At 37.6% G+C, this 14,091-nt stretch overlaps 1 protein-coding gene across 9 annotated transcripts in view; it reads right to left on the reverse strand.

Annotated features, from left to right (window-relative positions):
* Positions 1 to 14,091, reverse strand: part of BCAS3 (BCAS3 microtubule associated cell migration factor) — a 358,287-nt gene that overhangs the window by 190,298 nt on the left and 153,898 nt on the right. For all 9 annotated transcript variants that reach the window (XR_004780836.2, XM_035560848.2, XM_035560852.2 and 6 more), the window contains 3 exons: positions 5,124 to 5,224; positions 1,328 to 1,524; positions 16 to 113 (listed from right to left, as the gene is read on the reverse strand). Coding sequence is in view for 8 of the 9 variants with exons in the window: in XM_035560848.2 (XP_035416741.1) it covers positions 16 to 113; positions 1,328 to 1,524; positions 5,124 to 5,224 (396 nt within the window). In the remaining variant the exon portion in view is untranslated. The remainder of the gene's footprint in view (positions 1 to 15; positions 114 to 1,327; positions 1,525 to 5,123; positions 5,225 to 14,091) is intronic.

Here is a 14,091-nt window from a genome sequence, read left to right on the forward strand (position 1 = left end):
TAAGCATGTTTCTACCTGAGGTAGCATCAATCACTGTTGAAACTCCTCTGCGATCAGAAACCGGACGTGATGACCCCGGCATGCTAACAGGTTCTGAACGAACTGGCTGAATCCTAAATGGTAAGTTATAGTTACCACCTGGGTCAAAATCGTTGCTCAGGAGGGCTACAATCAAATCACAAACCTGAAACAGCTGACCAATTAAGCAACTACTTATTTTGAAATCTGCCAATAGTTAAAAGTTTTCCTTCACTTTGTGGCGCCAAGGTATGGATAATCCAACTACAGACAGATCAAGACTATACACAATGTGAATATCCCTAAATTATGTCTCAGATGTGAGTACCACCCCCTCCCCCAAATAAACCCACCCTATCCAAACTGCTTAAAATTCTTCCAGAACAGCAGCAATTTCTTTACTACTACTACTTTTGTTGTTTATTTATATATATATATATATATATATTAATTTATATACCTATATATTCATTTCTTAACTTTCTGCTTTCTGTTAATGTATGCATATAGATAACATAAAAATATAATTTAATAACATATTTTACATTTATATCCTTACTTGCAGGAGCAATCATATGCAAGGAGAAATCACATATTTCAAAAGCATGTATTTTCAGCCTAAGGCCAACCTGCTCACTTTTAATAGGACTGGTCATTGTTAAATGTTGTTAAATCTTGAGAGCTACTGGACAGGGCACAGAAACAAATGGTGCATAAAGTAGTTCTACAAAATTGCTTGCTATCCATAACTTTAAATCCACATTTAGCCCCACTCTTGTAGGCCACCCCCTCCCAATTCCAAATCAACCAATGTCAAAAGACAGATGAATTAAATACATGAAAAAGAAGAAAGCAATGAAAGAAGGAAGCAATGAAAAGGGAAAGAAAAAAGGAGGGGGGAAGGGGAAAAATATTCCAGAAGCTCCCTTACTCTTTGAACATACTGGCCACTTCATGGCACAACGCTCCTACTCATGACTGAGAGAATTATCTTTTAAAGTAATGCAGAACTGTAAAAGCTAAGACAATGCTAAGCAAGGCCACCTTTCAAGGCCACCTACAATGAAAGAACACACTTTTTACTATCTTTCATTGTAATTTACACAGGAAGAGGTGGCAAAATGGAATCTAAGCTGTTTGGCCTGGATGAATTTTTATTGTTGTTGAGTCATACGCTTTTCTTAGACTTTCATCTGGACAAGGTTGATGAAAACTATTACAGGTTCTACACAGATGGCCTCATTTAAGCATAAGGTAAGGTATTCACACAACAAATGTGAAACAGCTCAGAAATTCATTTTATTCTTACCTGAGACTATTGAGATCAAGATCATCTGTATCGAAGTCCAGAAGAGGCTGCGGGGTGTCACTGGGACCATGCGACTGCAGCACTGACGAACTGGATGAAATGACAGTGGTTTGGCCAGAGGGATGAATTGTTTTGAACTGGAACTGGGGGCCCATCCACAGGCGTCGATGAGGCCCGGTGTGAGTCACTATTTCAACCTGTGGGAATATGGGAAATGGTCAACACAAAACTGCAACCGAATATACTGAGTGGTTCTTTCAATGCACCAAAGCCACAGAATCCTGTTGTTCTCAAGCAAAAAGAGGGTTTTGTGCCATCAGTTCAGGGAAACACTGAATTTCAGAACATCCTTGCTAGAGAAAGGATGCTGTAGCCAAAGGCAAGAGCTTCTTGAAGAGCTGTGAAAGCCCCTGAACCACCAGCTTCAGGACACTGCACTCAGTTCTTAAAACTGCTCAGAAGACTGTCAGTCCATCCTGGCCACCTTCACCTGGTCCTGTTCATTCCTCCCCCTGGTGTTACGAAATACACGCTCTAACTCAACTGCTAAACATCTCCTGCTGTGGCAGCAAATGGGGGAACACAGTTCTGCCTGCACCTACATGAAGTGGACAGAGGAACTGAAAGCTTATTTTCCCCAAATATTCTTGTCAGTACCTTCAATCCTGACTAGGACACAAGATACACTTTTTAAAAGCAAGCTGTTACAGCTTTGTTCCGGCTGCTTTCTTCAAGTTCACACATTAAACAGCACTGCTTCACATGTATGTAGTGCGAACTGTATATCAAATCAAAGCTCGTAATTATTGTTGGCATAGCCGAGGAAACTGCTGGCAGAGACCATCTTGCTGGAAAGCAACAAGATTTGTAACAGAGAGCAACGCGAAGTGCACTGTGAGACACTGAGCACCTCGGGTCACATTCATTACTATGCTGATGGAAGACAAGCATGTATGTGCAACACGGAGCTTAGAAGGGCAGACGCATACTGATTTAACTGAAATTCTGACAATTAAAACAAAGCTAAGGGTGTTTGCTTGCCACGAATAACCACACATACTTTATATAATAGGTGCATATGAGATATATATCCATGGGCATGTTTACGTATGGATGTACACACAAACACAGACAGAAGTGTCACAGTTCCCTGCCTACTTCCAAAAGGCACAGAGAATACAGAGGGTGTACCTAATAAACAATAATTTCAAATACTCAAATTTTCCTTTACGTATTGGCTCTCAATGAGTCTAGATATGAATTTCAGAAAATAAGTTATTTAAGCAAATAATGCATTCAAAATGTTTTTGAGAAGTGTCTTTTCATGCTGATAGCTATACACCTGATGAGTATCAACGTTTACAAACTGAAATATGTCAACCCTAGGAATACAAACAACCATGGGACTTTAAGAATGTAACATTTTCGGCAATGTACAGGATCAGGATTGGGCCTTGTAAATAGAAGAGCAAACAACAGTCCTCAGTAATACAATTAAAAAAGAAATAAAACAGCTTTTAAAGATCAGAAACAGGCAATGTGAAATGAAAATACTAAGCTCTGGTGAACTCATATTTTTAAGATGACAAAAACAGACTGCTAAATTCCTACAAATTTTTGCTAAAACAATGATTAGCTTCACACGAAGAATGTAATTTAGTAAGCAAGTTCATGAAAATATATTTCTGTATCTCTATGACATGCAAGTGCATCTTACAGTCTTCTTTACTCTTATATATGTGTACTAATAGTGATTCTTAATTCTTTAAGAAACAATTTTAAACACTGGATAATGTTCTAAGTTCTCTGCTAACGTAAAATGACAAATGCACAGCCTATTTAGCACTATTTCCATCTTTGCATTTATCTTAGTGTAACTCAGATTGACTGTAGATGTTTCTGAGTCAAGTAGCTTTTATGTAGCAGTGTAAATTAGGCCACAGATAAAGTAATCTGTATATTTTAAGCTTGAAACCATCAGTGTCACAGAGCCGAGAGGTAAACAGATGCCTTTGCAATTTTACTGAGGCTATGGCCAGATGTTCCTATTCACTCTCCTGTTGTGTGCAGGACAAACATATTGTATCTACTTCACACTGACAGCACACATTACCCACTGTTCTAATTGAAAAGTTGAAGTGAAGGGCAGTGTTTTTTCACTGCATGCTGTTACTGTTGATAACAACACTTTAATTTTGAAAAACATACTTGCACTTTAGGCTTAATCTAAAGTGGCTTGCTTAGAGAATGCTAGCATCTTCATGCTCAAAAGAGATATCATCACCCGTTTCACTTAGCAAAAATTAAACATTCCCGAAGCAATCTCTGAATTATCTGTATTCTGAGTGATGTCACTTTTTTTTTCCTTACATTTAGTCTGGTAGGGGGATAGATGTGATGAAGTCTGAGCAGTCTTAAGTTCCTTTGACATTGTTTATCTTCCAAGAATTAGCAGTATACCAACCCTCATAACATAGGTTTACTTTACTCTTTTTCCCTGAGGTTGCCCACTATACTGCTAAGTCACCAAAACAGGCAAATAAGCTCAACTATCCAAACAGTACTGGAGAGGTTTTACAAGCATAAGGAATACTACAGGTGAAATCTTGGCCCCAGTAAGCTCAGTCACAAAATTCCCATTGACTACAGTGATCCAGTAGTTTCACCATCTTTATGCTCTGAGAAATTAGAGACAAACTAAGCCAACAAGTTACATGAACGTGTAGTTATGTTTGAAAATTTAGGCCGGGTTAAGTGGATATACAAGAATAGATTTCCCAATGAATGCAACTCCCAGGGGGGTGCATGTGGAAACCCACCTTCTCATTTTAGGAAAATGTTGTGTATGATTTATACACCAGCAGGAGAAGCAAATCACATCTGCAAATATTTAATATTCATGAAATGATGCCACATAGCTCAGCAACACATTTAATGCATCACTCCCATAATAACATTGTCCTTAAAATGAAGGAAACCCGCATATTTTGTCAGGATGAAAATCACGTATCAGGTACCTATAATTGCTTTAGTAAATCCAAAGTGTTCTTAAATTTTATTTATTTATTTCTCTCTAGCCTTTTATTTCTAACAGGACCTAATTCTCGGTGTATTATTCATGACTTACAATCTTAAACTGAAGTTAAGCTTTGAGCCAAATCGTCAAGCATTTACTGAGTTCTTAAAAAGAAGCTTCACTTACTGAAACAAGGCAAGAATGGCTAAAATTACCAAGATTTAATCTCATATAAAAATATTTCACCAAGCAGGATTATTTTAATGCACCATAGTATTTGTATCTAGCCATAGCTCGAAGGAATTATCAGCTAGGAATGCACTAACAGAAAATCAGGGAAAAAAGGAAATAAACCAGTTAATCTACCATTTTTACACTAAAATGCAGTGAGTATAACACAGGTCACGACTGAAAAGGCATCCTTATTTTGCTAAGCCCACTTTTGTATCCATGTCTGAAGAGGGCCATGTCAGGAGAAAAATGCAGTTAGGTAATTTCTGTGGACAACTTAAACTTCTTACTTTACCCTGAACTTGCCCAGGATGTGACTTGGGCCAATAATGACTGGGGCTTTATATAGTTTTTAATATAGTTTGTATAAAACTTAAAGACAGTCAAACTCCTACAGTGTTAAGTCAGGAGTGAAGTCAGTTTTACACAAGGCAATAGCCATGGTCCACTGGGAGTTTACTTTCAATTTTGAGCAAAGTTGTGGATTTTACTTCTAGTGGACATTATTACTGTTTCACTTCTGTACTGGAATGTTCCATAAGAGCATACCTGTGAAAGCCACTCTTCATCCTCTTGTCCGCTGTGGTCAGACGCTAAGCTGTCATACGACTCATGTCGAGTGATAGGTCCAGGGCTTCCTGGTGGAACCACTAAAAACAAAACAAACAAACAAAAACACATACAAAAAAAAGAAAATTAAAAAATCAGATTTATTTTTAGATGTTTTTTTAAAAAGCTTTTTCAGTAAGTTATTGGTACAGAAACATATGTATTTCCCTAAATCTGTGGTGATATGCTGGAGCACAGAAAGAGCTCAAATATTGATATCAAAAGTGATGAAGAGATTTGTTCTTCAAACCTGAATGTATATATACAGCTACTATGATAACCCAATTGACTCATCTTCTTTTAACCTTAAATGCTTAGTGAACAGACAGAACAGCTCCAGCACAGACGACAACCATCTGTCTTAAGGAATTTAACACTGACAAATGCCACTGTCAGTGATGTAAGCCTTTTCTGCAAACTTTTCAGCAAAATTTGAATTATGTTAAAGCATGCTGACAAAAGCTATCCTGAGGCACTGGGACAGGTGCTGTCCTTGAACACATACTACTCCAAGACTTCATGAATTGAAAGATCGCTCTCATTTTGACATTACCATGGTTAATTCAAAGCTGACTTCATGAGCAACTTGGTTTTTAGGCTTTGATGTTTCTTTCAATTCAATTGTAAGGGCATCATTATCACAGTGTCACCTTACCATTACAGTAGTTAACAATATGTTTGTTAAGAATCCACAGCAGAGCGAAGTTTGGTATTTCATTTGCTACAATGACTGAATACTGAGATTATTTCACTGTCCTGTAAAACACCAGAAATTCTGTATTCAGGTGTTACATTGCACTATAGTAATACTCCATAGTACCTCATAACAACTTTGGACAGATAAGAAAAACCCTTCCTGCAGCTGCAAGTGACACAAATAATTAGAAAGAGGCATTATTTCAAGCTGAGAGATAAATTCATCAGCAGCTATTAAGAAGAACAGTCCAGACACAATCTCCAAGAAATCCATAGCCTACGAACTCCCCTGAACTGAAGCACCTCCTTCCAGCCACTACCACAGATCCTCAACTGGGTAAATTTTTGGTTTGACTCACCATCAGATCTGTCCACAGTGCTCACCAGTAAACCTTTTATTAACAGCATCATGAGAATCTTATATTACTACGATGACTTAAATACTTACGTCCGTGTGGTTTTCAAAAGACAAATGAATAACCTCAATTCACAGAGCAAAACTAAGTTAATTTTGTTATTCATTGCTCTCGTTCCTCTTTATATAGACTCATTGCAACAGAAAATTTCAAGTTGTTCAGCTCTGTAGACTGCATGATATCCAAAAACACTTTAAAAACCATTCCTGTTTATGCATACAGCTTTGGAGAAAATCACAATTTAGTGTTCAAGTACTACCACAGGAAAAGACAGATAATTTTAAACTCATTATTGTAAAGATTAATATTTCGTGATTCCTGGTCCTTGAGTCCTTTAAATATGTCAGCAAAGCTTACAGTCTAGCTACTTTACTTCTAAGGCAGTGGCGTCACATTGCTTTGACTAAAACTTCATGCTTGAGAAAGCTGAAAACCAGTGCACTGCAAGCGAGCACCCAAGACAATAGGACAGGTGCTATTTTCCATTTTCTGGTACCTGCTTATTGTCAGGGCCTGGCAGAGGCCCGGATCCAACACTACGAAATCCTCCCCACCTTGAGGGAAGAGCAGACACTGCAAAAGCAAATCACAACAAGCAAATGCAACTATGGCATTTTTTACTGTGGTAAAATGAGAGTTCATGCTATGGTGATAAGAAACCGGACAATACTAAAATTAGAACCAATATTTTAATATTCACATAATCTAAGAATGACTCAAAGTTTTTAAAATTGTTTTTTAAGAACTACATTATTATGGGGTCGACCTTTATGTGTCAAGTTTCCATCCACTACAAATTTTTACAGGCGTGTTGTAAACTCCTAATAATAGGAATTTATAATGGCAAAGCAGACACAACCGTAACCATAAATACAGAACGGCGCCTCTGCAATATAAACAGCACAGGCTTTTCATAAATCCATATATTATATGAAAAAAAAAGGGATTTCCATCCTGTTTTTTTAAGTGGGTATCTAAATGCAACCTCAGTCACGGAGCCATTGGTAACACCTCCACACTGTAGTGAGGTCTGAAAGCTGCAATATACCCTACTCAGATCTGGGCCTAGCTTATTACACAACAGAAGTGTAATACATTAGGATAATATATATATATATAGAGAGAGGCCCAGTATATAATATATATATATAGAGAGAGAGGCCCAGTCTCACGAGAGGTCATGACAGAAAGCCGCCACCCGTAATGGCTGCCGCCATCGTGCGCTGAGGTGAGCTCGAGGCCCAGGGGTGCCTCAGGAGCCTTGGGACTGCTCACATACGCGCCTCAGCAGCTCCGGGCGTTATTGCAGCGCTGTGTGCTCGTCAGTTTTCAAATATAGGAACTATTCATCTCTGTCATGACTGCAGTGACAGATGTAATTCCGTGACTTACAGATGGGTCTCTCTAGCCCGTATCAAACGTGGCATTAAGACAATCCACACACCGTCCTGGGTTACAAACTACTGACGATTCACAGTACATACCTTAATATGAAACCAACACGTCCATACTTCCCCCTTACTTGTGAAGTTTATATTTGAAACCAACGAAACAAAGCCATTATTTTGACACGTTTTGCTGTTGCCCTAATCTTCCCCATATCTCCCAACTCCCCGACCATAAATCGCGCTGACTGCAGAAACGCCTGTTTCTGAGGGCACAGCTGATCGACTGCAGCTTTCCTGCTATCGAGCGCCGCTAACAAACTGCTCATGACTCTAGCAGATGTTTTTGCTTTCAAACCAACGGGAACTTTATGGACTGTTCTGAACTTTTTTTTGTTCCTTCTATCCCAGGGGCAAGTACTAGAGCTGTCAAGATTTGGGAAACTGCTATGCAGTGACTAGCAGCAAAAATGCTGGCCTGGGGAGCAGCATCCACACTGCTCTGTCACCCTATTTCTCCATTGTGCAATACTCTTATGGCAAGCTGAACACTACATTTTACTGGATATTCAAGACAGCTTGACAGTAAAAAAGAAACAAAATTCAATTTTAGCAACAGTTTTGGTCCTACACTGTATTGCCTTTTCCTGTACGATCCCAGCTTTGCATAGGTCTCGTGATAACCCACTTCAGTGCAGCTTCGGACTGCAGCATTAACTCTTTCTACCAAAAAGTGACGACATGCTGAATTCCACGGAAAAGCTCTGCCTTCGAGTTCACCAGCAGGGCAACAGTGATAAAGCCTCAGCTGAGGTCAAACCTCAGTAATTTATTTTGCTATTTAATAAAATAGCATTTATGTACCACACCTATCACAAAAGCAGGCATTTAAAAAAGAGTCTGGTTTTGATAGCAGGATCCCATAATGATGGTCCCAGCCTTACCACAGGCAAAGCACACTCAACTCCCACTGCCCTTAGTGGGAGCATGCAGCATTTTGTGAGATATGACCTTATAAGACAAGTGATCCTTGCTGGAGATTTGCCATTGCTATACTGCTTATTACAGATATACATACAGTCATTTTTTTTCAAGTTGAAAATGGCCTTGAAGTTACAGGAGCAATTATGTTCTAAAAATCTAAAAGCTATTTTTTCTGCATTTCTGGGTCACACACCTCTTGCATCGTTATCAACTATTCAGTTCCAGGATGAGATTAATTTAAGTTTGAAGGGACATTTCCAGGAAATTAGCTTAAAAGTACTATTTTATCTTCTTGCCTAATTTTTTAAAAAACTGAATTCCAACTTGAAAATACAACAGCTTCATACACATCGGTGCAAATATTCTTACGCTGTAACATACCGTTTTTCAATTTGAAAGAATTTCACTATAATGCTACACAATAATAATTCAAAATTCAAAATTTTCAATGGCTTTGTATCAAGTACTTTTTCTTGCACTCTTGTAATTTCTCTTTCGTTGGGAAAAAGTCATGTGTGTCACAAACAGACAAGGAGCAAGCCCCTCTTGCACAGAGATATTTTATTGGCAATTGCAAGTGCCAATAAATCCAATGCTTTGTGTCTGAGCTATGCCAATTTTTAATTCCTTGCTATGCTTACTCCATCATCTGGAACAAACACATATCAAATATCAGAACGCAACTCTGTTTACTTTAAAAGTGAGCAAACAGAGGAATTTGTTCAAGTACCTGCAGAGTGAAAAAAACTGCAACAAAAAAATTAACAGTTATTAAAAATCTAAGGTGAGAATTAAAACATACAATTTTTATCTATGCAGCATAACACGAGTTTCCAAGGCTCATTCATAAATGCAAAAACCATAAGCAAGCTTGCATGCACTCAAAGTCACTTTAAAAAACTGGAGTGCTACACACTGCAGAAATCAGGGCTTTGTCATAAATATCTGGTAAGAGGTAAAATCACCTTTGAGCTGCTCAAAAGTGCTACTGGGGACTTCAGTCTCTGTTCTTCCAGTGAAAAGTGATCTACATCAACACTAAACCTGGAATATATTCCTATCTATCCCTCTATTCTGACTATCTCTACTGAACCTTTCCCCCTTTAACTAAGGAAAATCAGAATCTGAGTGAAAACTGTTCTTCTTCATCTTCTTTCTTGCCCTGAACATGGTCCCTTCATTTTCATCCCTCGAAATAAACGGTGCAAGTGCTTACCAATGCTCTAAGGTAAAGTTAAAATAAATATATAAGGAAATAAATAAATAAATGAATGAATGAATAAATAAAAATAATCCACAAGCATCTTTCTGTGCAGTAACATGATTAATGTTACTACTATAGCGAAGATCATTAAATTAGGCAAGGGTGTAAAAAACATTACAAATTTAGTCACTTGGGTGATAACTGTTAGTGCTAGGAAAACTGCACAGAAATGACTGCAGAGACAAAAGTTTCACAAGCCAAAACAAAGGCTGAAGTACATCTGAGCTGGTATTCCTCTGAAACTCTAGGATCCAATTCACACAGTTCAACGATTAAGTATGAAAAAAAAATTGTTTTGAAACCTTGCCATGACATTTAGTGATAAATAAGAAAACAATTTATATTAAGCTCAGGAATAATTTGCATAGGCATTCTTGGTGCGTAAGCAAGACCTACACTAATACACATGTTTGGCAAATATTGGAATTAACAAAGAGTGCTTTTGTTCACAGATGGGATAATTATACAATAAATACCTAGACCTAAGACAAATCATTATTCATTCAAAAATTATAAATTGTCATCTTTCAGCAGCACAGAAGTGTTGGAACAAAGAAACACTACGGCTCAATTGTTGTGTGCACACTTATGGTTTTAATTTGTGAACAATAAATCATTAGTTTTACTTAGTTTTGTGTACTTCTTGAACCAAAAGGTTTTAATTTTCTCATTTATATAAATAAGCTTTACACAATTCAATTTAATTGAGAGTTATATACGAAATTCCCAATGTGCTCTTTTCTAAAGGATGTATGTTTGTCCAAATTAAGAGCAAACAAAGGCATTTGCAGACTATAAAGACTATTTGTTCTGTGCTGCCTGCCATACACACATGCATGCAGACACCCAGAAAACTTTCCTTTATTTCAACTGAAAACACAGAATTTATCATTTAAAATAAGATTCTGTAATCTAGCAGAAACAGAAACAATGTGCTCTTAACTAATTCATCAAGGCCAAAGCCTGTCCTTCATCTACGTGCAAGGGAAACAGGTATACAAACTAAACATTGCATACCCCCTGGTTTCATATAAATCACACAAACATCTGATTTTGATGCTTTTTCTGTGATTCCTAAGATACATCTAAAATGATCACAAAAGCCTTAGAGACCTGAGGTAATCACATGCTTGTCAACAAGCTTCAGGATTACTTCTTTTAAAATTAAACTCCACAATCTGAATGATTTACTTCATGCTACTCTGGAACTACTGGCGCATTGGTTACATCACGTTACGCGTGACAAGTAGAATGTGACAGTTCTGGTCTAGGTCTACATGCCGCCACCTCAAAACCAACAGGTCCACCTCTTTTCCTTCTTACAGATAGGATCTCACTTCCTCAGAGGTCGGTTTTGTTATCCTGCAGTTGGGTGACTTGCTTCAGCAAAGCCTTTCCATGCAATTCGAGTCCAACAATCGCTGACACGAGTTTCACTGCACGCATGTTCCTGCGCCTGCCATTCCAGCACGTAGCTCTACGACTGCTGGCTCTACCTCTGCTCAAGTTTGACAGTAAAGTGAAAACCAGATTTTGCTTTTAGACACAATTTTACAGCCACATTTAAAATAAACTGTTTGTAGTTTGGTGATATGCTTTATGTATTTTTACTTGTGGCTATATGTCAGTGAACAAAGTTCTGTTTTTAATGCATTTTTCAGCATGTAAACTTCTGCAGGAGGATTCCATGCAAATTAAAATATACTCTTTCACCCAAAACTTCTCTCCCGTCAATTTTTTTCTAATGTTATGACTGTTTCTAATATTCTTATATGCATAAACATCATAAAATTACACTAAAAAAAATCTACAAATCAGTAACTTAGCCAGCCTAACAGTTATTTCGTAACATCAATTGACTTATAGACTTATTCATTCGTTATTTGTATATTGACCATAGTTTATTAGGTGCTTTATAGAACATCCATTCTCTGTATCAGCACTTTAATCTTAAAGGAATAGTCAGGACTGCAAGCAGGATATGAATTCTCCTTAGGTTTTCTCCAGCTTTGATGACTGCTTTACTTGCTCCTTACTTTACACTGGTTTGACAGCCGACAGCCTGGATTTTTTTTTCCCCAAAAAAGTATTGATCAGGTATTCAGACATCACCATTACTCTTGGTTGCACCACAAGAGAGGTGAATCTCCATTGTGTTCAAGTCCCTTCCTTGTCTTAAGTTCCCACAGGAAAACCATGAAGTACAATAAGCATTTAAATCTGGGCAGAGCTAGAACCTGATATTACTCCCAGTACCGAGCACCTTAAGGCTGTTCAACACTTTAAATACTCAGACTGTGAGCAGACTATCAGTTCTGTACCAAAGGATAACATACATATTCTGTCCTGAGTTAAAGAATAATTTCAACTGCACAAACCTGTGGTGAAATCCATCTGATGGCCATCTTTAAGGAATTATGGAAGAGGTAACTATTTCTATAATTCACTGACTTCAAAAGTATGTTTGACATTATTGTGGGGAAAATTATGTTAACCATGGATTACTGTTACAATCAAAGTATGTAGTGAGAAGTCAAGAGGCTTAGTAGTAAATTTTCAAAGCGGTGCATGGGGATTTACCCGTTTGACTCCCATTAACGTCAATAGGAGTCGCGCGGCTAAATCCCTGTACACTGCTTTGAAAACTGACCCCTTCGTGTTGATGGACCCCTCACTAAGAAGTTCCAGATGACCATGTAAGAATAGTAAAGAACTGTTTCAGCATGTGCCCTTGTTCATTATTGTTGTTTGTACACATCTGAAAGTATTTTAATTCCTATATGCAGTGCTGTTTCCAGCATTTAGTATATAAAATACGGATTAAGATGGGCAAGTCCTCAGTAATCTGACGAAGCCATACACATGCCCATGTATATATATCAAAAAATTGCCACAGGTTGGCAGCCTCCAAAACACCCTACAGAGTTAATTTTTATCCACTTTGTCTATATTATTTCACAAACAGCAATTATGGCTGAAGAACATATCAGGATTTAGTACATTGCTCATATGCAATGATGCAGCTCTTTCATGGAATGATACCTGACCTGTTTCTGTTTACCCCAATCAGTCCAATGCTCAGTCAGAAATTAAATTTGCTTCCCTTTACCACTTAATCCTGTTTCCTGTAGGGAGCAGGAAGTACAGGTTACAGTTTTAGGGAAACTTAGCTTCCCCTTAAAAAAAGACCATGAACTACAATTTCATTAGAAACATCTTTTTTTGGAGCAGGAAGGTGATCCAGATTAGCTTGCAATCTGTTATGCCCTGAAATGTAAGAAGCAAACCTGAAAATTCCATTTTCACTGTTTGTGACTACTGCCAGGAAAACCCAAATACTCAGAGAAAAAAAAAGGAAACAGTATACTTGTTCAGTAATCTGTGGTTGATACCGTGAAAATACAAAACAAAATTTAACAAATCAGACAATATAGAAATAAAATGTATTTTTAGATATTTTTATGAAGTCAATGAAATGCATAGGGAAGAGAAGGAGTGGTGGGACCTAGGCTTATTTTAATTTGAAATGCTGAACAGAAGAATTTGTGAGAACACTACAGCAACCCTGTTTCAGCGTTGCAGTTAATAATTAGTTCTCTAAAATTCTGAAATTAGTTTTGGTGTGTTTTTTTTTTGTATATAAAAGAAGTCCTCTATAAAATTTCAGAGAATTATATATCATTCCACAAAGATCTGGACTTTTCAGGACATCTGAACAACTCCATATAAGCTACTGATGCACAGATCCAGGAAATTCATTTACTATATGGCAATAACAAATTACAATTTCACGAAAAGGATACACTAGCTAGAGACAATTTCAAGTAGGAAGAATAATAATGGCAATCTGAGAATCAAGAAAATATAAAAATATATATATAATTTCCCATCTGGACAATAAAGTTAAACATATGTACTCAAGTAAGTATGTGAAATCTCAGCTGTGTGCTGGCCATACACAAAATACCCAAACAACACATCGCTGTTTCCCATCTTTAAGTCTATTGCTCTAACAGCTAACACAGTTAGCTGCAATACTCTTGCTGAGAGTAGGGGTCGAAAAACCTGGCAGAATCATTCAATGTACCGAAAGGCTGTTTGTACATTTGCTCAGCACAGATGAAGGAGCACCTCCCACCCCTGCCTCCCTGCAGACTGTCCTT

Source organism: Cygnus atratus, chromosome 20 (assembly GCF_013377495.2).
Source record: "Cygnus atratus isolate AKBS03 ecotype Queensland, Australia chromosome 20, CAtr_DNAZoo_HiC_assembly, whole genome shotgun sequence".
Lineage (NCBI taxonomy): Eukaryota > Metazoa > Chordata > Aves > Anseriformes > Anatidae > Cygnus > Cygnus atratus.